Source organism: Netta rufina (assembly GCF_964035555.1).
Source record: "Netta rufina genome assembly, chromosome: 3".
NCBI lineage: Eukaryota > Metazoa > Chordata > Aves > Anseriformes > Anatidae > Netta > Netta rufina.
Window position 1 is genome coordinate 111,627,682 of NC_140125.1, and position 22,363 is coordinate 111,650,044.

The following is a 22,363-nucleotide window of genomic DNA, read 5'->3' on the forward strand; positions in this document are numbered from 1 at the left end:
CCACCTAGCTCTGCCCACTGCGATGCCAGGGCTTCTCAAATTCTAACCCACTTCTCACACACCACAGTCACGGTAGTTTCCCATTATCCTGAGTCTCAACCCTTTTTCTCTTGCTCTAGGGGCAAGAGAAACATTATATGCTGTTTTCTTTCCATTTGCCCATGTTGTTTTTGTATGGGGTTGTCCTGTCATAGACTAAAAAGGTCTAGGTGTTAGTCCCTAAAATGTCTCATTGTGTCTCAAAATTACAAATGTTACTCAGGTCAACTTTCTGTCAGTGTTCGCTCTGCAGACCCATACTGAGTGCTGTGTTCCTGGAACAGGGTCATTTGATCCTCCAGGCCTCCTCCAGCCCATCCCAGAGCTGTGTATCTGATTACGATCTCATTCTGCAACGCCACCCCTCCTGCTCCTCTGATACTAGCAGCTACAGAAATGCAACAGAAAATGGATTCTGGCAGTTATTGTCTTTTCGGAAACAATCTCCGTTTCTTTGACTTATTTATAGAGCCTACCACATAGGGCTGTGCTTTCGTGAAGATCTACAGTCCATATGCAAAAAGTGGGAAGTTTAAGGTTCGACATGCACAATATTTGTGGCTTTGACCACCTACAGTTGCATACCTAAGTAAAATCAGCCTTGGACTTGTTCACACAGTTCTCGTGGAACGGGAGTTATTGCCCCCGTTTGATATTGCGGATATGTAGTACACTACAGGAGGTGAGCAGATCAAAGGATGGATTATACCTTGGTCAAAGTCACACAGGACATGTGTGGAAAATATGGCTGTTTCTCCCAAAGTCCAGTCAAGCATCTTACCACTTAGCCCATCCTTTCTGTGCATCAGTGACATATGAATAATAATAAAGAACCCAGATAGACTGAGCACTTTGGATAAGCAGCCTTTACATATTCCTGCTTTGTATATAGATGTAGGGGAGCTGAAAAGCTGCAAGTATCACATTTTTCAGCAACTTAATTTTCTGTAGATATTATTGTAATGAAGTGTTCTTTTTATTTATGATACCTAGGGTTTACAAGCACAGGTGCTTATAATGCCAAAACAAGAGGCTGAAAGCTCAGAGAATGGCAAGATGATTACAATAAAATGGACATTAAAATGAAGTGAGTTGACGTGGTTGTTTCTGTTTTTCATCCAAGAAGAATAATTCCATACAATTTTTTGCTGCATGAACATAAACAATCAGCATCAACCTCTCTCCTTGGATGGGAGGTTTAACTACATGCGTGGGTGCTTGTATGTGCGTACACTCATTTTTCAAAATGATTGCTTATTTATTTCAACCCCTTCTCATGCAAATCAGAGTTTCTCTTTCCTTCATCAGATATTTTTAATAGAAGTGGCAGGGAGAGGCAGCGCATCCTTGCTGCTCATTACCACAGCACGTAACAAACGGGGCGGCAGGCAGAGCTCTATAGCTGCCGTGTGTGCAGGTCGTGCTGTGACACCACGTTGGTCCCGTCTGCCCAAGAGCTCTGGGCCCTGAAGGAGCAGGAGCATCAGCAGTGCCCTCAGTGCAGTCATAAAAACTGCACTCCGCCTGAAAAGAGGGTACAAAAAAATCCTTCTCTGGTGATTTTCCGTTAAGCGCTGCTCATGTGCCCAGGTTCAAGTGGTTGTCATCGTTTGGTTGAGGAGAAATTTCCCCTTGGGTGACAGAGCAGGATCTGCAAAGATTTTCATTTTCCTCTGTTGCAGGTACAGTTAACCTGCTTGGATTAACTGAATTTATCTTACCAGCTCACTGCCTGTGCAGAGGGTTTGATGTCCAGTCCCTCCTGCTCTTTCCTGGGACATGGGGAGTAACCAAGGCCTCACTGGAGCCCCCAACAGTGCTAACTTGCTCTCTAGGTCATCTTTAGAGCTTTTAGCAGCTTTAGAGCTCTTTGCTGGCCCCTCTCCAGTTTCTCCACCTGCATTTCGAACTTGGGAAAGGTCAGAAAACGGGATGCAACATTCCAAGCATGTCCTCACCAGTGTCAAATCTATGGTGATACTATTGTCCCTTGCTCTGTATTTCTCTCCCCGTAGCACACTGTGGGTGACCCTGGCTTTCTTCAACCAGACAGTTCCCAGCTGTTGGTGCTTAGGGCCATGGTTTAGTAGGAGGATGGTTGGACCAGATGATCTTGGAGGTCTTTTCCAACCTTAATGATTCTATGGTTCTATGATTCTATGAGATGCAGGGTTGTTCCACCCCAGATGCTGCGCTCATGCCCCTCGTTGCCCAACTGCAGGAGATATCTACTGGCTTCATCCTCGAGTGTCTCCATGTCCCTGTGAGCTGAATCTCCACCATGTGGTGTACCAGCCAGTCCCTCCAATCTAGCACCATCCACAACTTGCTGAGAGCACACTGCCACATCACCCAGGTTGCCCAGGAAGATAGTGAACAACACGGGCTCCAGGTTCAACTCTTGCATCACCAGCTGCTGCCCAGAAGTCAAGATAATCTTATATATAATATATATAATAAGGCCTTAGCCCTTATTTTATTATTAGCCAGTATTAGAAACTTTGGATGGGCTGTGGTACATCTCCCCAACAGGATGAGTCAGTTCACAGTTTAGCAGGAGCTCAATCTTGCACTTTGTAGACTAGCTAGCTGACTGTCATCAGGGTCTTCGTGTATGTGACTCATTCTGCCTGAAGGAACGATTTTGGCTAAAAAAGGATTCAGATCCACAGTCATGCAATAAATGGTGGTCTTCGGTTTGCGAACTAGCAGTGAAACTAATGGGTAGCACAACAGCCCAGCTGGTTTTGGTATCAAGCTACCACGTCAAATTTGTCCTCTGCAGCAGTGAACCCCACGGCTTGAGAGTCTGACAGGTAAACCATCATCTTTTTCTTCTAAAGGTTAGTCATTAATTCTTACTGTTTAATTTCATGGATTGTGCCCTGGCTGACATACAGGGAGGCAATGGGAGAGCTGAGAAAATGGAAAATGAGAAGTGGATGGAAAGAGCATTCTTGTACGCACGAGTCTTGGCTTGTATGTCTGAATTGACTACGTAAAAAACGGACATGGACAACACCTAAGCAACAAAGACACATGCCTGGAAGTTCAGAAATGCCAGAATAAAGGTTATTGTTTCAGCAGGGTTTCCCTTCCTTTTTGTTTTTGCATTCTGGCTTATCCTTTAGAGCATAATGGAGCTTTTCCATGTCACCTCTGTGTCCCTAACAAGTAGAGCAACAGTCCAGTATTTTGCCTGTTCCAGCCAGCTGTTGGAGCGAGGGGTGTTGGTCTGGCAGCTGGAATGAGATGATTTTGCAGAAGGAACAGGCTCCAGCAGATGGCAGTGGCAGACATCTGATGAAGGCCTCGGCAGCATCGGCCTCTCCCCGTGCCTGCTGTAGCAGGCAGCAGAGCAGGACAAGCAGCCAGGCCATGCTCAGCCCTGCAGGAAGGCCCAGGGAGGAATTGTCTCCATGCCCACTGTTTCATCACCCAGAGCCCTCTCTGGGCTACCACGGTACAGTTCAGCAGGTGTTAGCCCCAGTGCTTTGTGGCATCCATCAGCAGTTAGGAAGGAGGACAGTTTACCAGCCTTAAATCAGCAGGAACACTTATGAAGTTGGGTGAATTCATGGAGACTGAATTATTCATGGCCTCAAAACATAAGCATTCCCCTGCCACGTTGGAAGTCTGGATGAGATGCTTTTATGCAGGATGCCCCCTGAGGTTCTCTGCTTTCGTAGCACGCTCTGTGTCTCGCCTTGAGGTGGAGCTGAGCAGCCGAGGGTGGAGGGAAGCTGACTTTTTCACTCCACTGTCCTGATGGCAGACAGCTTGTGGGACAGTGGCCGAGCATCAGTTAAATGTAAATTTTCTGTAGATGGTGCTGTAGCTGGAGACTGGTGGCGTTTGTTTGGTTTGTCTGTGGTTCACAGCACAGAGAAGTGGTGGCTGTGAGTCAGGGCATGCATTTTTCGAGGTGTTGCACGTATGCAGAAGCAGTCTCAAAAATAAATGTATATACAAACATAATCTGTATCATAAAGCTTGCAAAGCAAAGGAGACGTGTAAAAACAATACACTTGCTCTCTTTTGTAAGAGGATGTAGAAAAGAAAGCACAGAAAGGCCAAAAACTTTGTCTGTCTGCTCTGAAAATGTTCTTGGCAGAGGTAGGAAGCTGGCCATGAATGCATTTTGCTATAGCTAATTAATTCACTACAAGCACCGTGCCTGTTAGCAGGTCTCTGTGACCCAGTAATGGTGCTGTTTCTTTGTTACTACCCCGAGCAGTGAATTCTCCAGGGTTACGATGCTGAGCACCCTTCCCATGGCAGGCTCAGTGCTGTGCAGGGCCACCTGCCCGCTTCTGTGCGGGTGGCTTTGGCTTAGACTTGGGTTCCTTCCTGGGGTTTGGCTGGTGGTGAACATGTGGCCTGAAGAAACCAGGAGGAGAAGGGGGAAATGATAACAGGGTGAACCTGTGAAAGCTCCTGGGAGAGAAAGACCTGGAGATGGAAGAGCCAGAAGTCTGTCAGAGCGGGGACAACACCACAGCCTGCACTGCTATCAGCTGGGGGGGTTCCTGATAGAAGGAGAAAAAGGGTATGGTGAAAACGAAGACAAAAGGGTGGAGGAAACACCCTGGTGCAGCCTCCCTGGCTGGGGAGGAGGGAGGAACAGCCACAGCCACAGGTACCACCAGAAACCCCAACCTGATGTAAGGTCTGCCCCATTTTAATTGCAAGGGGAGCTCCTGCTGTCTGTGGAGCAAATGGGATCCAGCTGCGTTCTCCAAATGCCCTCCTTCAGAAGGAGTTTTCCCAGGTCCTGCTGTTGGGGTTTCTCTGGTGGCGTGTGGCTGCTTGTCTTCCCTCCAGCTCCTGGCCATCAGCATCCTGAGGGATGCTCTAAAGAGGCCGGAGCCCCGCTGCATTTACCTAAACTGCTCCTTCGCAGCATACAGAAAGCAGAGCAGGGAGCCAAGGGTGGAACCTGGGTTCCTTGCGGGCTCCCTGCCCCGTGCCAGAATTATTATGAAATGTTTACTGACTGCAGAGGAAGAGTGCTGCACGCAGAGCTGAAGCAGCAGCCTGCATGGCCTGGTGTTTCAAATCCTCAATATTTTTCCAGCTGCCAAAATGGATTTTTTTTCTCTCCAGGCAGGCATTCGGCAGCAGAGTTAGAGCAGCCCAAGGGGTTCTTGAATCTCGGGCCCATCTCTGGTGGGCCGGCGATGCACATGAAGCCCTCTGTCTTCACAGGCTCCCCGAAGCACGGCCGGTTACTGCATCCTGCTCTCCCAGACATCTCTCAGCAAGAGCACCGGGTGGGCTGCACGTAACCGAGTGTCAGCGCTGTGTCATCGGGTATGTTTATTCAGCGCGTCCAGATTTTCATACATTAGTGCCACAGGGAAATTCAGGAGGGAATTCGCTCAGGGAAAAAGAAATGTTGCCCGGGACTCCGAGGCTGAGGAATTCAAATCAAAATCTCTTTCCATAAATGCAACCCATTAAGAGTCTCTTGATTGTCTATTTGAATATTTCAATTTAAAACGCTACTTAGAAAGTGTAAATAAAATATTCTTCACTTCTGCAAATTAAATTTATCTGCAGTTGAAGTCCATTGAGAGCTACCCCACGGGTGAATTTGCCCTACATCTCATTTCTGCCCTGGGGTGTTTTCACAGCAGTCTGAGTCATCCAAAGCTCCCAAGCTGAATTAATTCCTGCTGCTTTCTGAATCTCACAGATGATATCCCACAGACAAAGCCACGTCTGTGATTCAGCGAAGTGCTGATTAATACTGAGCAGGAACAAGCCGGGCACCGCTGTTTGTTCCTGGCCGTCTCCAGCCGGCTCTCAGGAGCCGCTGTGGATTTCTGAAGACCACAAGAGCTTCCAGACGGGGCTGGGGAGAGGCAGAGACCCAGCAGAAGAGATGTGGAAGCCACAGGTGGTGGCAGAAGGGTCCCTTCCTCACCCCAGGAGCCAGCCCCAGCCCCGTAGCTTCCAGCACTCAGCACTCCCTGACCAGCACTGCTCTCCAAGGCATCCCCAGGTCTTCAATCATAGTTACACCTCCTGCAAACCCAGCCACGTTCCTTGCTCATGCACGTGGCCACGGTGTGTTACCAAGCTTCAACCCTGCCGAAGACTACATGGGTTTGGCTCCAGCCTCTGCAGCCCACCCTTGCCCTGCAGGGAAGGTTTCTGCTTTGTGCTTTGCCTGCTGGTGAAGCACCGAGCTCAGTTAGGTGGCTGGAGACCCAGGTCCTGCCCCCAGATGTTTTCCAGCCGCTGCTGCAGCAATGCTGGTGAAGGAGAACCTGCTGGAGCCTGGCGTTGCAGACAGGAACCGTGGGAGCATCCCCAGACTTGCTGAGGCTTGCCAGAGCCCTCTGGGGAGCTAGAAGCCCCATGTGGCAACACGAGGTCCTCTGCACCCAGAGAGCTGTGCCTCGGGGTTTCTCACATCCTCCATGCGCTTATGGGGCATTGAGGAGCTGCAGGCAGCAGTGGAGACGCCTCAGGCACATGGATTTTTTTGGAGCTTTTGACTGGAAGCATTTCACATGGGGCATGGAGCAAGTCCTGCCGTGCTGGGGCTTGGCAGCCATGCAGCAGGTGCCCAGGCAGCTCCCCGTGGCGATGGGGAGGCTCTTGGGTTGTGCCGTGGCACAGAGGCAGATGGTGCCTTCAAGAAGATTAACAGCACTAAACCCCGTTTGCCAAGAGCCTATTGATTTTCCAGAAGGGTAACAATTTTTCTCCTTATGTACCAGCCACGAGCCCAACATAATTTGCTGTGTAGCGGGAGGGAAATCGGCTTTCAGCGTGATTTAGGGAGGGCCGTGCTGCATCCAGACACAGAGCAATATGATCTTTCTCCAGTGCTGTTACACACCGCCTTAATATTTAATTAGAAATAAATAACAGTTCTGTTCAGCGCTAATTTGTAGCTGAGTTAGAGGACAGGCCGAATGCCAGCATCAGGTCCTGCACTGGGCGGAAGGCTTCCCGGTGAGTCAGGGTAAGGAGGGAACGGTCCCAGGCTCTTCCTCTGCCTGGGGTCCTGAGATCAGGAGTCTGGGCATGCGGAGAAGTGATAGGGAGAAGTGGTGCTGGCACTGAATTAACCTCTTTTCTCAACAGATTGAGAATCTGGGAGGTCCCCTGGTTAGCTGAATATACCAGACTTGATGACTTGCTTTTTGTCTTAATGTATTTATGTTGTGGACAACCAGCAGCACAGGACAGAGACCTTAGCACCACCAGGAGCTCCTTCTCCTCTGGGGAGGTTCAGCCCATTGTGATAGGGGCTGTACAAACACCTAACAAAAAGATAATGCTGAGTTTGCAGTCTCATCTCATCAAGTCCAACTCCTATCTCTGCACAGGACCACCCAAAAATCAGACCGTGAATCTGAGAATGTTGTCTAAAGGCATCTTGAACTCCGGCAGCTCGGTGCCATGACCACTGCCCTGGGGACCTGTCCCAGTGCCCGACCATCTCTGGGTGCTGAACCTTTCCCTAACCCACAGCCCGACCCTCCCCTGTCCCAGCTCCATGCCGTTTCCTCAGGTCCTGTCACTGTCCCCAGAGAGAAGAGCTCAGTGTGCCCTCCTGCTCTCCCTTGTCCACATAGATATCAACAAAGAATTGTGTCAAAAAAGTCCAAAATGTGTTACAGAACCAGAGAATCACAGAATGGCTGAAGTTGGCAGGGACCTCTGGAGTTCAACTGGTCCCACCCCTGCTCCAGCAGGGACACCCAGAGCAGGGTGCCCAGGACCACATCCAGGCGGCTTTTGAAGACCTCCAAGAAGGAGATCCCACAGCCTTGGGGCAACCTGTGCCAGTGCTCAGTTACCTGCCCAGTACAGAAGTGCTGCCAGGTGTTCAGAGGGAGCCTCCTTTGCTCCAGTTTGTGCCCATTGCCTCCTGTCCTGGCACTGAGCACCACAGAAAAGAGCCTGGCTCTGTGCTCCTTGCACCCTGGGGCTGACCAGGCCTTGTGGGCCTTGAGCTTGGGTTGCGCCCTTCCTCACCACACTGGGGTGAAGAGAAAGAAAAGTCTGAGCTGCCTCCCTCTTGTTTCAGAGCACTGTCATTCAGCGTACACTGTGTTACCAGCAGGTCACGGGAAACGTACCTGGACCCATTTGTTGTTTTGAATAGCAAAGCAGTACTTCTATGCAGCATTAATTTAAATTTGCCCTCCTGCAGAAGAGTGGTGGGCAGCGAGCCTTCTGAAAGATGCGTTTTTATGAGCTCTCTCTTCCACTTCTGTCCGCTGATAAATATTTATGTAGACTTTCCCTGACAAAGGCCTTAAACGCAGCCACATTTCATTTCCTCCCTGGGAGAGCAGCGGCAAGGAGTGGTCGGTGATGGACTGGGCAGTGGCACAAGACACTATGGGATGTTTAGAGGGGGAAAGGGAGGGGTCTGGGTAGTTTGGGGAGGAACAAGGGTGGGAAAACAGAGCAGTGAGGGGATGAAAGGAGCCAGGTGTGTGTGAGGAGCTGGCTGGTCGGTATGCCTGGCCGTGCCCTGTGCCTGGTGAGCAGGGCCTGTCTTCTCTCTGCACCCTGCCTGGGTGAGGGACTCAGTTCTGTGTGTGTGTACGGGGACCTGGGAGCCAGAAATCCAGGTCAGGCCCCCCATCACAGGGCCACATGCCTGCGGGAAAGGATTGAAAGGCAGGAAATTGCTCTTTTTAATGCCTTCAGGCTTGCAAACTCCCTCTCAAATTTGGGTGTTGACTGGCAGCTGACCCCCCCTCGGCACCGAGGCACATCTACCTTGTGACACTGCTCGGTTCAGGCACACCTGAGCTAATAGAGCTGCTCCCGATGGCATCGAGCTGCTCAGAAACCAGTCACTGGTGATTCATGAGTCGGATGATCCTCTACCAGCCTGTCTCCTAAACAGGCACAGCCCAGGGGTGTGCTGAGACAGTCACCCCCAAAATGGTCTCACTGACACAGGAGGCAGCACATGTTCAGCAACAGAGCACAGGGTTCATGCTCTGCTCTGACCAAGTCCTGTCCCCATCTCTCCACACAGTGAAATGCCAGATCAAACAGAAATCCCTACAGCATAAAGGGGTGTGAGAGGCCTGAGAACGGCGGAACTGAAAAGCCCACGGCACCCTTGGTGTGGGATTAAAATGTGAACACATCAGCAGCATGAAGCTGGTTTCAGTGATGCACATGTCCACTAGCAGAGATGGAGCTGAACAAGGAGGCTTTGAGGCCTTAGGGACACCTAAAAATTTTGTTTTGGCAAATAAAATTCCAGTCCTTCTGCCTTTTCATATGCTTCTCTGAGCTGCTGTGGAGGAATACCATCATCCAACCCCTTATTTCCATCAAAACATATTAACAAATTACAGGCTCTTGTATCAGTTTGTGATTCTGTGAGTGTTTGCGGAGAAACACTCTGAGCTGATGAATTATTTAAAGCAGATGCAGTACATCTCAGAAAATGAATTTGATTAAGTGGAAAGATATTATGAGGAAAACTAAGACAAAAGAGTACGGGAATCTATTTTCATAAAATACAGCATGCTTCCTGGTTCATTGTAATTCTGAGTAAATAGATGAATTAGTAGGTATACTGATAGATGGGCTACTAGAAGGACATAATATTTACACACAAAATTAATATAAAATAGAGAATGGTCTTGCTAAGCAAGACATATTACCCTCCTTCCAGCCTGTTCCCAAAGCAGGCAATGAGCAGCCTACAAACTGGAAATAACAGATGGGGTTTTGTTATTTCAGACTTCTCTTTCCAAAGCCCTGTACTGTGCACCGTGCAGGTGTGTTTCTGACTGCTGATGTGTCACTGCAGATGATACTGAAGCATAGAGGTTCTGCCCACATCTCCGTCCAAAACACCTTCTAGATTGTTACGGCTCCCGTGGCTCATCACAATATGTAGAGATCGATACAGAGAAGCCAGGTCCTTGATCAGACCAGATGTGGAAAAAAGTTTGGGGACTTGAGTGTCCACAAGCCTGTCTGTTTTTAAACAAAATGTCAGCTTGTCTACAAACCTTGTCTTGACCACTTCCTTAGAAGGTACTACAACGCTATCATACAAAATACAAACTACCTCTGCACTGAAAATGGAAAGTTGCTCTCACATATTGCCTTTATATGCCTTAATATTCCTGTGTACTGATTTCCTTCCTTTTGTTCTTTCTTTTTCTTCCTTCATCCATCTTTCTTTCTTTCTTCCTTCCTTCCTTCCTCTTTATTTTCCTTCCTTCCTTCCTTCCTTCCTTCCTTCCTTCCTTCCTTCCTTCCTTCCTTCCTTCCTTCCTTCCTTCCTTCCTTCCTTCCTTCCTTCCTTCCTTCCTTCCTTCCTTCCTTCCTTCCTTCCTTCCTTCCTTCCTTCCTCCCTCTCTCCCTCCTTCCTTTTGTTCTTCTGAAAGACATATTTATTTGCATTATTGCTTCACTGACATCACAAACAGCCCTGTGGAATGATATATGAATGTCCAGTTAATTTCCATCTTCTCTTCTACAGTATTTATTTCTTCTGCTTTTTATTTTTTTATAACAAAACTCATAATTAATATTTATTGAAATAAAAAATAGAAAAAAATGTAGTAACCTGCTCCTGCAAAAGTGCTCTGAGACATGTAAAAAGGAAAAGCATTTGCATTTTTGACAAAAGTGGCAAAAAGAAGGTTTATACTGCTTTAGCAAGAGGATGATGAAAAAACTCCTCCAGATTTCTCTTTTTCAGTTGCAGAGGTGGATACAGTGAAAAAAAAAAATTACCAACTTTTTATTTCACATAAAAAAAGTAAAAAGGTTAATGTTTAGGAATAGATACAAAGCCCACTGTAGCAGCAGGTTAATTCAGAGACACACACATTGAATACTAGGAGTGAAACCAGCTACCTTGATCTTGAACAAAGCACCCTTCTGGAGAAAAACACGGGTTTGCTTAGACTGAAGACAGGTGCCAGCCAATGCACTGACCAGTATCCTTCTCAAAAACAGGCAGTGTAAGCTCAGATTCACCAGGGAGGTCTGTGCTTTCCCAGTAGTGGGAGCAGTCAGTGCCTAGCATCTTTGCAAAACTGCATCTCTGCAGTTCAATACCCCACATCAGAGGCACCTGAGACACCTGTGTTCTTTACCCTATCTGCAGGCTAATCCTGCCCACCCACACATGCACACATAAAATGGAAATAACAATTTGAACCGATCTACATAAATGCAGCTCTTTGAAATGCACTGATGTATGTTATTACCTGAATCTGGAGAGCACTTATGCACAGCGCACGCATCCAGGGAGGAAGGGGAGAACAGATTTAAAATTTGGGTACGATAGCTGGTTGCATAGAGGGGATTGTTACAGACAGAGAGGGGAAGAAATTGAGGTGAAGAATTGTCTCTGGAGGAAAAAGGGAAAGGGCAAGGAAAAAGAGTGAAGGAAAAACAGAACTCCATGAAGTAGATGGTTCACAGTTACTTCAGGCAGCAGTTTAAGTTTCTCAGTTTCGAAGATAACACTTACTTATCACCAAGAGATGGGTTGGTAATTCGTGCTGAAAAGTGCTCTGAGATTCTTAGAATAAAGGTACTTTTGGAGATGTAAAGTATCATCCTTGAAACATTTATAATTATGCCACATTGGGATTGTGAACTTCAAACCTACTCCTAAACAGTAGCAACAACCCATCCAATAATACTCGGCCAACCCTACACTATACCCATGATACCATCAACAGACAAATCTTCGTTGGAAGAATGGGTAAGGAAAAAAAATATTAAGCGTGAAAAAGAAAAGAATGTTAAGTATTTTACTAGGTCTCTCATCTGGGAAAGCTAGTTTGCTGAGTGTCCAGCTGCAGTGCAGGTGGCACGATCAACTTCAAAATTTGTGTTTACTCATTTTGTTTCCCCTTGGAAAACTGTAGACAAGCTGCTAGTGATGAGACCACCACTAGGTAAGTCAGTAAAAGAAAATGTTAGACCTCATGTCCTCCTAGTTCATGATAGTTGTGCTCAGTTAGTCCTGCCCCCTTACTTCCAGGATCAGGAGTTTACCTTAGGACTTTTTTTCTGTCCATTTACTGTGTTATAGCAAGTGTCTTCAAATCCTGCGTTATTTACCATCTCCCAGACTTCCACATTAATGTCAGCCCATAATTCAGTTAGATCCTTGGGCTGGCAGCAGTCAGTGCCTTGGAGAAGGGAAGAGTGTGGAGATGCACCCAAAAATCTCTATTTCGCTCCATCTCTGCGCCTCTCTGAGATCCTCTGCTTAGGTTGACAGCATGTCTCAGTCTCTTTCCAGATTGTTGATGACTTGCAAAGTGGAGTGTGGTTGTTGGCATTCCCCTTACGTCGTGAATTCTGCCTGCAAGTGCTAGGAAAAAATAGGAAGTTTTATGATACATTCAAGCCATAGAGACAAAGAAGTTTAGAAACTGAAGTCTGGTCTTTTTGCTTCTCATACTAAGATAAGAATTCTATCAAGAAGCAGATCCTAATGCAGAGCCAGGCTGTTTTATCCCATGCCTGAAGAGGTAAAGAGCACTTCCTTCATCTCACTCTATCCTATATATATATATCCTATATATACGTTGTATCCCTCATGCATTTATGGAACCAAGCCCAGGCCAGCTCTACGAATGAATCCTAGAATCAATCCTAGAGAAAGTCAGACCTGTTCTGCCAGTAAGAAACCCGCTGCTGGTAGTAGGGCAGACGGCTGGGTATGTGTGTGTGTCTGTGCGTGTCTGTGCGCTGACTCCCTTCCCTAAGGACATCCTTCAAGGAAGTGTACGGAAGGGAGTGAACACCAGCACCCCTTGTCAGCACAGCTGCTTGGCACTGAGCCTTGCTGCCAGTGAGCTGGGATTAGATCCACTGAGCTCCACGTTCTCGTGATTGTCTCAGCACTGCTGGTTTAGGTTCCTGTCTTAGTCTCTGTCTGTCTCCCTTGACCAAAACACCTCTGTGGAGATCTGTAGCTTGGTCATTTCTGTTTCTCAGGGCTGGCGCTCAGCTCAAACCTGGAATTGTGCTCTTCAGCCTATTTTGGAAGGGGAGAAGGAACAAATCCAACTTTTCAAGTGCGAGACTTTGCAGGCTTTCTATCAATCACATAAGAGATTTCTTTTTTCTTCCTGTAGCGTAAAAGCAGCCCTCACAGCACCCACACAACAGCAACAAAGACATCTACTTACCCTTCCACATCATGAAACCTAACAACAAAATTATGTTCGCTCCTCTTACAAAATTTGGCAGGACCTACAGCGTTTCTTTCTCTTCCTTTTCTCATTTAATGCACATTGGGTAATAATCTCCAGGGCTGTATCGACACCTTCTTTTGTCTTGGCAGAACACTCCAGGTAAGCATATGCCCCAATCCTGGCTGCTAAAGCTTTTCCTTCTGTCGTGTTAATGGGCTCATTGCCTGAAGTAGCTAGTTTCTTCTGGATACCTTCATCATCCCTCAGTTCTATCATGGTAGCCACCAGAATAATGGGAACCGTGGGGCAGAACAGTTTGATTTCTGGAACCCAAAAGTCAAGGATGTTTTGCTGCGAGTCAGGCCTAACCACCGAGAAGCAAATTAAAATCACGTTGGTGTCCTCATAGAACACTGAGCGGAGATTTTGGTAACTGACTTCATCCCTCCCTGACACATCAAACAGAAATAGTTTCATTTCGTGCCCATCTACCTCCGTGTCAGTGGCATAAGTGTCGAAAAGAGTTGGCTCATAGCATCTGGGAAGCTGTTCGTGACGCAGAGCGAAGAGGAGGCACGTCTTACCGCTGCGGTCATCTCCAACTACAGTAAGCTTTCTCCTAACAGCAGCCATTCCTTGAAAACCAAGATGAAGAAAAAAATGGATTATTCCTGTGCATTCTGTGCATTTTTTTTTCTTCTTTTTTTCTTTTTAAAGCTTTTGTGAAAGGTAGAAGAAGAGAAGAAATTCTGTTAGCTTGGGATTCTTTCCCTTATATCCTCTTTTCTCCCCATATTTCTGCCTTACCATTGTTCCCTGTTTTTTTTTTTTTTTTCCTTTTTTTTTTTTTTCTCTTTTAATTTCTCTGATATTAGAATCTTCTGAAATTGCGATTACCTTGCTTTCGACTTTATTGTATATCAAAAAATGAAGGTATAAACTAAATCTGGGTGTAACCAAGATTCCTTCAGTGTCCTGTGTCTCTGTTTTACCATCTTCAATGTTATTTATCGCCAGTGTTCAGTCCATAGTAGATTTCATTTCCTACACTGAATGCCTTAATTCTGTGAGTGAGATGGAGCATAAACCACTGTACTGGACAACCATACAGATTGCCTACATTTTTCCCACCACTGTCTGCTCGTGGAATTCTACCAGCGGTGATAGCTATGCTGGATAAATCCATGCTGCTTTTGCTTATAGATCTGTTCTTATGTGGGAGGTAAGAAAGTGTTCTCTCTCTTCATATATTCACGGTCATTTTATATGAGATAGAAGTGTTGCACTTACAGGATAGTAATTCCTAGCATCAGTCTTCTCTTTCTTGATGTTCAGTATGAGATTGGCTTCTTCTAATATCGCGGCTGCCTCAGCTTCCTTAGGTCACCGTTTCCATCTAGAGAGATTACCACCACTCTTCAACGACTGTCACGATGAACACTGTATTTAAAGGGATAGGTTGATGTTTCTTAATATAGCCAGCCAATCTACGAGGAGAACCTCATGACATCATTGCTTTTTAAAGAGTCAACTTGCAACAAAGTGGAAGTTACACAATTCATTGACAGATCACAGCATGTTTGCTTCAGAAATTTCCTCATTCTTATTGCAAAAGGCTCATCCTGAGTGAGCATTTCAGTACTGAGTGTGCCAAACTGCTTTTGGAGGGGGTGGAGGGTGACAGAGGAAACGAGCAGTAGAGTTGTCAGACGTGCCTCAAGGCACCTCATAGAAATGAATTCCAGAGTCAAAGAATGGATGAAGCAGGAAGGGATCTCTGGAGATCATCTGGTCCATTCCCTTGCAGGGTCAGCTAGAGCAGGCTGCTCAGGGCAGTCAGGTTTTGAATATCTCCAAGGAAGGAGACTCCACTAGCTCTCTGAGCAGCCACTTCCAGTGTTTCATCATCCTCAAAGTAGTGAAATAAAATCCATGACAGTCTAAAGGGAAAGAACTGTCCAGTGTAATTGACACTATCTTGGACTCCAGAGGTGGAAACTGACCTCCCTGATATCTTGTTGGCATGGGGAAAGTCATTTCTCCTCTCTGTCTCAGTTTCCCTGGTAGGCAAAGCCTGCAAGGTGCTTGCATCCACTAAAAACTGAGAGCAAAGGTAACCAGAGGTGGATTACTTTGGTCTCTCTGCAGAGAGAACTGTTTGCACAGGCATTGCTGGTGATGCAGACACTTACCTGCTGACGTACAGTTATGTGGTCAGCCCGTTTATTTCATGCAGCTACCGAAGAGTTCTTCAGCTGAGGGTTTTTAGGAACTTGTTTTCTTTAATTGGAGAGAGCTGGAGACCTGAAGGAAATTAGTTTTCTGTGGTGGTCTAATTTTACTCCGGCAGACTGTATTTCTTGAGTCCTGTTCACGTATAAGCCTGAATAAAATTGAAGTCATTGGATTCTGACTTGCTCCACTAGAGGAACAATGCCAATGGGTCCTGTACAGCTCTTTAGGATCATAAAGGCATTTCTCGTTTGGGATGATGTTCTTTTACTTGTGCTGTACTTAACCTAAATGAAAATATCCAGGCCTTTCCCACCTTCTCTTCTTGTGCCTTGGCATTCCAGTCTCTAGGTAGATCGATCTGGCTTCTTGGCCGAGCGCACTGATCACCAAGGGATCTGAGAGTTGAAGAGCTGAAGATCTGAGAGTTGAGACCCTTTTTGTCAGGGACATTGGAAAGGTGTGAACCTGCTGTGACTTGCAGCAAGTGCTCTGGCTCCTACATATGTCAGAAACTCTTCACAGCTTAGAGATGGACACTTACCATTTCTACCTGTTTGCCAGTATCTTCTCAGAGCTTTTTAGCACTCCAAACTGCTCATATCTAGCAAGCTCTTGCTTCCTTTAGAAGCTTCTTGTTTCCCCGAGAAGCTCTGCGTGAGGCCTGCAGGATGCTTGTTGCTAGCGTTACGGTGCAAGTCAGCGAGCAGGACTCGGTATGCCACTACTGGCACATACGGCTCCCGCAGCGTGTTATGCCACAGCAGGCAATGTACTTACTTGCCTACTTATTGACAAAAAGGGGGAAGATTACCTTCCCCACTGAGCTTTCGCGCTTTTGGTGCAGATTTATGCTCGAACACAAATTATCCGAGTTACAGACATGCCCTTTAGAAAATCTGTTTAGCAAAGAGAACAGGGAGGAGGCACATAATCTGGAAACAATCTCCAGTAATTGACTGAAATTGTCTTCTCAACAACAGAAAAATACCAATTGGATTAAAGCAAGTAAAAAATCCCCAAAGGCTGGGTTTTAATCTCAAAACCACCAGCACAAGCAATGAAAGCGAAGAAGTGGTGTCTTCTTTCTCCTCCTCATACTTTTTTCATCAATCATACCGACGTACGTGGTGCAGCAGAACCAATAAGTTCTCCGCTTAGAGACTGCACATTTAGGGGTTATTGGAAGTGGAGTTTCATCTTGCTGAAAGAAGTACAGTTTCACATATGATGGAAATTTGACAAGGAAATACAAAAACTACAACACAGAGTTAAGAAATACGTGAGCTGGTTGTGCCACAGCCATGCTTGAATGCAGAACTGGTCCCATTCAACATTCCCTAATGAGAGAAACAAACCACCTTATCCCAGAGCCTGCTTTCATTTTCTCTTCTTCTCAGGTTTTCCATCTCTGCTCTCAGTCACCACTTCAAGAAGGAAGCCTATGCACCTCCACACATCATTATCCACTGTGCTCAGCTACAGGACTGCTGCAGTTCCTCCTTCTGCTGCACTCGCAGCACTGTAACACTGCTCAGATTCCTATTTTCCGTGATCTAAGCAGGAGGAAGAAAGAATTCCTACACACAACTCCTGATTGCTGCTGTTCTTGAAACTGGCTCATTTCATGCTTTCATGTACAGGCTGATAAGAGGATGCTCCAGAGAAGAGAAACATATATCTGATAAAATATAAATGAAGGCTTCCTCACTCCCACTTGGACAGCTCAATACACCTACCGTATAGTGCTTCCTTCTGCTTCAGTGCAAAATTAAACTGGGGGATTTGATAATGAAGCTTTCTGATATTTATGGGCTGAATGCACTACAAGAGAAAAGTGGCACACTGCAAATTTACATTAAGTGTGAAACCCAGGCCATCATCATGTCATGGGTAATAAAAAGTACAAAGGTATAGAAGGCATTTAAGTATAAATGTGTGATAACCACAACACCTCGAGGCCATTGCCTAGGCCAGTGACATGAGAACTGTCTCAGCCTACGTCAGTGGCAGGACCAGGCCTGTGGGCATTGGAAACCCCACGTCCTGGAGTTACACAGACTTTGCCGGAGTCCTTCTTGCAAGGTGGGAGATCAAACATTCAGTATAACTGCGTTGAAGACTACAGAAGCAAGATTTTACTAGTGAGTGAGGCATTCATAGCTCAGGCCACCAGGGGCTGAGAGGTTAACCGGCTACTGGAGCAATATCTGCACTGCTCAATGGGAAGAGCCTCTGCCATCAGTGTGACGTGGGTTAGCTGGACCTTTTCAGAGCTCTTCCTGAGCACAGTTTGGAAGCTGGGATGAGCAGATGGTTTGGACGCGGCCCCCCTGTCCTGAAGGCTGCAAGAACTAAAGGGTGTGAGTGTGGGCTGCTCAGGTGTGCTTTCTGTGCACAGGTAGCAGCTAGCAGCGTGAGCAGCGCTCAGCAGGGTGAGCAGCAGAGCGGTGTGCTGTGAAATGAATAAGCTGCTGTTTCCCTGCCTCTCATGGCGCGGCACGGAGGAGACGATCAACATAATTGCTCATTCGGGTGGCTCTTTCTTCTATTTAATGAAGCGTTTTGCTGATGAAAAGACAGAATCAAACGCTCAGGCATGATTCTTCGTGCAAGCCAAAAAACAAATAACAGCGAATTCAAACACAGATTTAAGCAGCACCTATCACGAGCTGTAAAGCACTTGCTTGCAGCTTTTCCTGCTGATTCCTCAGAGGTGTGGGGCTTACAGCTTCGGAGGCTAAGGAACAGGGCACCCGAGGCAGCAGGGCTGCCGCAAGGTGGCACTGAACTCCGACGAAAAAAGAAACATCATCCATTTAGTGCTGAGAGCTTCAAGGAACTTAAAAAGACGAAAGGTATTAAGACTCGCATTGTACTGCAAATTGACTCCGCTTGCCTGTCAAAGTGGTTCTGCATGCTTGGGATATTTATAGGGGAAAGAGGTACAAGTCTTTTCCACCATGAGAAGGACATGGCAGCATGGAAAGAAGACTTTTACATCAGTGACTTCTTTGGGGTTCGTGAAGAATTTAAGATTGTGAGCAGTGATAATAAAGGTAAAGGGACAATGCCAATCCGAAATTTAGCACGTTAGAAGTTCAAAGGTCCTGGAGAGCACTGATGACCGTGACTACACTTTTATAGTTTGCTGTTTGGTCAGTTTGAATTTATGATGGTGACTTCATGGGAAAAATGCTGTACAAACTTCAGATCAAGATACAAACCCATCCATCACCCAACGGAGAGATGTGTTATTTTGAAAGAGAGAAATAGGAATTACAGAAAAAAGGCTCTCAGAAGATGAATTACATTTCAATGCCTAGGATTAAGTGAGTCGTAAGCGAACCACATGCCCTATTACCACACACTTCTGTAACTCTATGGAAGGCACCTGTCAAGGAATGGGATATGCTCAATGGTGTATTTGGTCTTTAAGTGGGTGTTTTCAAATACAACTTTTAATAACAGCTGTATTGTCTGGGTTCTGTGCTATTCACTAATGGCAGCCCTGGCTGGCAAGGGAAGGCAAGGTCTGGGGGGTAAGGAGAAAATCGCCTGGGTGGAAATGCTTGCAGGGAAACGAGCTTCAGGCAGCACCCAGAGAACAGCGATAGCTGTGATGGGGACAGAGCCAGCTTTTCAAGGAATTTCAGTGAGCTTTTACAGCGCAGGGCTACATTAACGTGAGCCGAGTCAGTGCCGAGGCACGCAGCCCCAGCCTCCACACAGCCTTTATACTCTAATTCTCCACGTTCATTTATTAATTTACTGGCACTTCCCATATCCGTCAGCGTAAACCAAAAGGGCATTTCGGTTCAAGCCTGCTGCTTTTCCCGGCGCACAGCCCCTCCGCTCCCCTTTGCCCAAAGGCAGGACAGGGGCCAATTTTTTTCCTCTCAGGGGCCAATTTTTTTTTCCTCTCAGGACGGGCAGCGGTCGGGGATCCAACCGAGCCCCAAATATTTAACCCCAAACAGCCTCCGGTCGGCTTTCACAGGGTTTCACAGCCGGATTTTCCCTCAGGGGCCGCCCGCCCCCAGCTCTCCCCTCACGGCCGCCCACGGCCCCTCAGCCCCGCGCCCGCCACCGCCCCTCAGCCCCGCTCCCCCCCCCACCTCCCAACCCCGCCTCCCGCCTTCGCGAGCCCGACCAATCGCGTCGCTCGCCGCCGGGGATGACCTCACTCTCTGTCTCCCCATTGGCTGGCTATATTAAGAAAGTCGCGAGCGCCTTTAAATAGCGGCTCGCGGTCGCGGCTTGCGGCAGTTGGCGGCGAGTGGCGGTGCGGGTAGGAGGTCCCTCGCCCGGCTGTTACCAGGCGGCCTCGGCGGCGTTTCCCCAGCCGGGATTTGGGCCCGGCCGGGTTGCACCGAGCTTCCGAGCGTGCCCCCGAGGCCGGGGGGTTGAGGAGGGCCTGCCGGCCTGCCCGCGCGGGCCCGCCTACGCCACGGTGTCCTGTGAGAAGCGAGAGGGAGCGGGGGGCGGCCGCGGGCAGGAGGGCGCTGCCATCGTCCTGCTGCAGGGCAAGGCCAGCTTGGCGAGCTTGGCCATGGCCGCCATCCGCAAGAAGCTGGTGGTGGTGGGGGACGGCGCCTGCGGCAAGACCTGCCTGCTCATCGTCTTCAGCAAGGACGAGTTCCCCGAGGTCTACGTGCCCACCGTCTTTGAGAACTACGTGGCCGACATCGAGGTGGACGGCAAGCAGGTGGAGCTCGCCCTGTGGGACACGGCTGGCCAGGAGGACTACGACCGCCTGCGCCCCCTTTCCTACCCAGACACCGACGTGATCCTCATGTGCTTCTCCGTGGACAGCCCGGACTCGCTGGAGAACATCCCGGAGAAGTGGGTGCCCGAGGTCAAGCACTTCTGCCCCAACGTCCCCATCATCCTGGTGGCCAACAAGAAAGACCTGCGCAACGACGAGCACGTGCGCAACGAGCTGGCCCGCATGAAGCAGGAGCCGGTGCGCACCGAGGACGGCCGCGCCATGGCCATTCGCATCCAGGCCTACGACTACCTGGAGTGCTCGGCCAAGACCAAGGAGGGTGTCCGGGAGGTCTTCGAGACGGCCACCCGGGCGGCCTTGCAGAAGCGCTACGGCACCCAGAACGGCTGCATCAACTGCTGCAAAGTGCTATAGGGGGCAGCTGGAGCGTGGTGCTGGGCACGGTGCCTGGGTCACCTGTTGGTGGGTGGAGAGGAGCTGGGTTACGCACGCACACAGCATCTGCCTGTTCCCTCTGCTGGGGGCCGGCGATGGATTGGGGTGGGGGTTAAGGGAGGGGGCACGCTCCCTTAGCCTTGGCTGAAAAGGGTTGTGCTGGCTCAGCCATGGGGACAGAGGGAGGGGGGGGTTGCATGCCCTGAGTCTTGGGAATGGGTTGGAGAGAAGCCTTCTCCTTCGCTGGCCCCTGTGAGTTGATCGCTGACTCTCAACGACAAACAGCTGCTGGGACTGGACTGAACAAACGCTGCACCCGGCTCTTCCCCTTTGCCCACCACCTGCTGCTCCCGGCTCCCAGGCAGCCTCCTCTCTTTTGCAAGAGGAGAGCGGTGGAGCTGAGATGCTCCAAGGGACTGGTGCCTCCTGTGTGCATGTGCCTCCCCCGAGGCGGGCTGGGGAAGGGCTGCATCTCTCGGGCTGCCTGCGGCGTCCTCGCCTCTCCGGCGGGTGTTCTGACCTGCTGTGGAAGTTAGTGCCCCGAGGACCGGGGAGGGAGATCCCGAGCGAAGCCTGTATATATCTTACATTTTTTTTCTGTCTTGTGCAAAACTGGGGTAGTGCAGGGGGTGCTTATTTAAAGTGAGGTGGGGAGGGGGTGCCCAGCTGGGACTTGTGTTGTGCAAAGGAACTTGCCCGAGGCAAGCTGCTGTCTGCTGGCAGCACGAGCCTCCAACTGTCTCCAGCTGCGGGCTGGGAAGTGAAGCTGGACTGCTCCAACCTCCTCGGTGTCCATCCTGTTCTTGACAGACCAGGCAGGATGAGCAAGGGGAGGGGGTGATATTGCCATATTATGATCTTGGTGCCTGCTCCTTCATTTGATGTTGTCTTCTGCAGATGCGTTGATTGGGATTTATTTAAGTTTATTTTCAAAAGAAGTTACTTTGCACAACTTGGAGGGTTTTTTTTGTTTGTTTGTTTTTTGAATTAAACACTCAATGCACTTGCCATCTGCATTCAACACTGTAGTGTTGGAAACACTCAGCAACCTCATCTGGGCCTCGTTTTTAAAATTGTGACTTCAACACAAGCGTAAATAAAACCACTGTATCTTTTTGCCTTGAAAAAAAATGGGTGAAAACACTGTTCCTTACGCATTGAGTACATCAGACTTTAATACTAAAGGGCAGTTTAAAGAATTTAGGTTTATTTAAAACTTATTTTCACAGGGTAGCAGACCTGGGTGAAAATAATCTTGCGTTTCTCTGGTTCAGAGAACAAATTTATCCATTTATGTTTGTTTACTTTTTTTTTTCCTTCTTCCCTCAACAGTGGTACTGAGACTGTTTGGTTTTGTTTTTAATAAACTGACGTGGCAAAAACTGAGATGTATATGATGTTTACATAAAATTATGAACTGTGTATGCAGTTTTTTATGTAAAGTATTAAAAGATTCTATGCTGACACCTGAGGAAGCAGTGTTGTGATTTACGGAGGCTGGAGGGGTTACAACACACCCTGATGGGGGGGAGCTGGACCAGAGTTTGCCCCATACCCACACGTGCTCCCCTTGGTGGTTTCTGTGGCTGAAATACCCCATGGGCAGCTCTCAGGGCTGGTGGTGGTGGCTGCCTTCAGGGGAGCTGGTTTTTTAATTTCCACAGGTGGCTGTGTGGGGGTGGTGGTTAATCCGCCCTGCTTACTGCTTGCCCTCAAGGTGGGCTGGGGGGCAAGGCTGTGGCTGGGGTGAGGG

At 48.2% G+C, this 22,363-nt stretch overlaps 2 protein-coding genes across 3 annotated transcripts; one reads left to right on the plus strand and one right to left on the minus strand.

Annotated features, from left to right (window-relative positions):
- Window positions 1–10,427: 10,427 nt before the first annotated feature.
- LOC311207537 (ras-like GTP-binding protein rhoA) lies at window positions 10,428–14,626 on the minus strand. Of its 2 annotated transcripts, none has more exons than XM_084283632.1 (3): window positions 14,505–14,626; window positions 13,209–13,849; window positions 10,428–12,385 (listed from the first exon to the last, which is right to left on the minus strand). In XM_084283632.1, the coding sequence occupies exon 2, from the start codon at window positions 13,845–13,847 to the stop codon at window positions 13,254–13,256; it is 594 nt and encodes a 197-aa protein (XP_084139758.1). In that variant the 5' UTR covers window positions 13,848–13,849; window positions 14,505–14,626; the 3' UTR covers window positions 10,428–12,385; window positions 13,209–13,253. The 2 variants fall into 2 exon arrangements, with proteins under 2 accessions (XP_084139758.1, XP_084139759.1); XM_084283633.1 differs by having other exon boundaries at window positions 13,209–13,931; window positions 14,505–14,621.
- Window positions 14,627–19,725: 5,099 nt separating this feature from the next.
- LOC311207334 (rho-related GTP-binding protein RhoB) lies at window positions 19,726–22,074 on the plus strand. Its single transcript, XM_084283331.1, has one exon. It carries the CDS (start codon window positions 19,999–20,001, stop codon window positions 20,587–20,589), a length of 591 nt encoding a protein of 196 aa, XP_084139457.1. The 5' UTR covers window positions 19,726–19,998; the 3' UTR covers window positions 20,590–22,074.
- The last annotated feature ends 289 nt before the right edge of the window (window positions 22,075–22,363 follow it).

What these genes read in the sequence shown, in the direction of transcription:
- LOC311207537 (XM_084283632.1), bottom strand. Translation starts at nt 13,847, where the DNA reads ATGGCTGCTGTTAGGAGAAAGCTTACTGTAGTTGGAGATGACCGCAGC.
- LOC311207334 (XM_084283331.1), top strand. Translation starts at nt 19,999, where the DNA reads ATGGCCGCCATCCGCAAGAAGCTGGTGGTGGTGGGGGACGGCGCCTGC.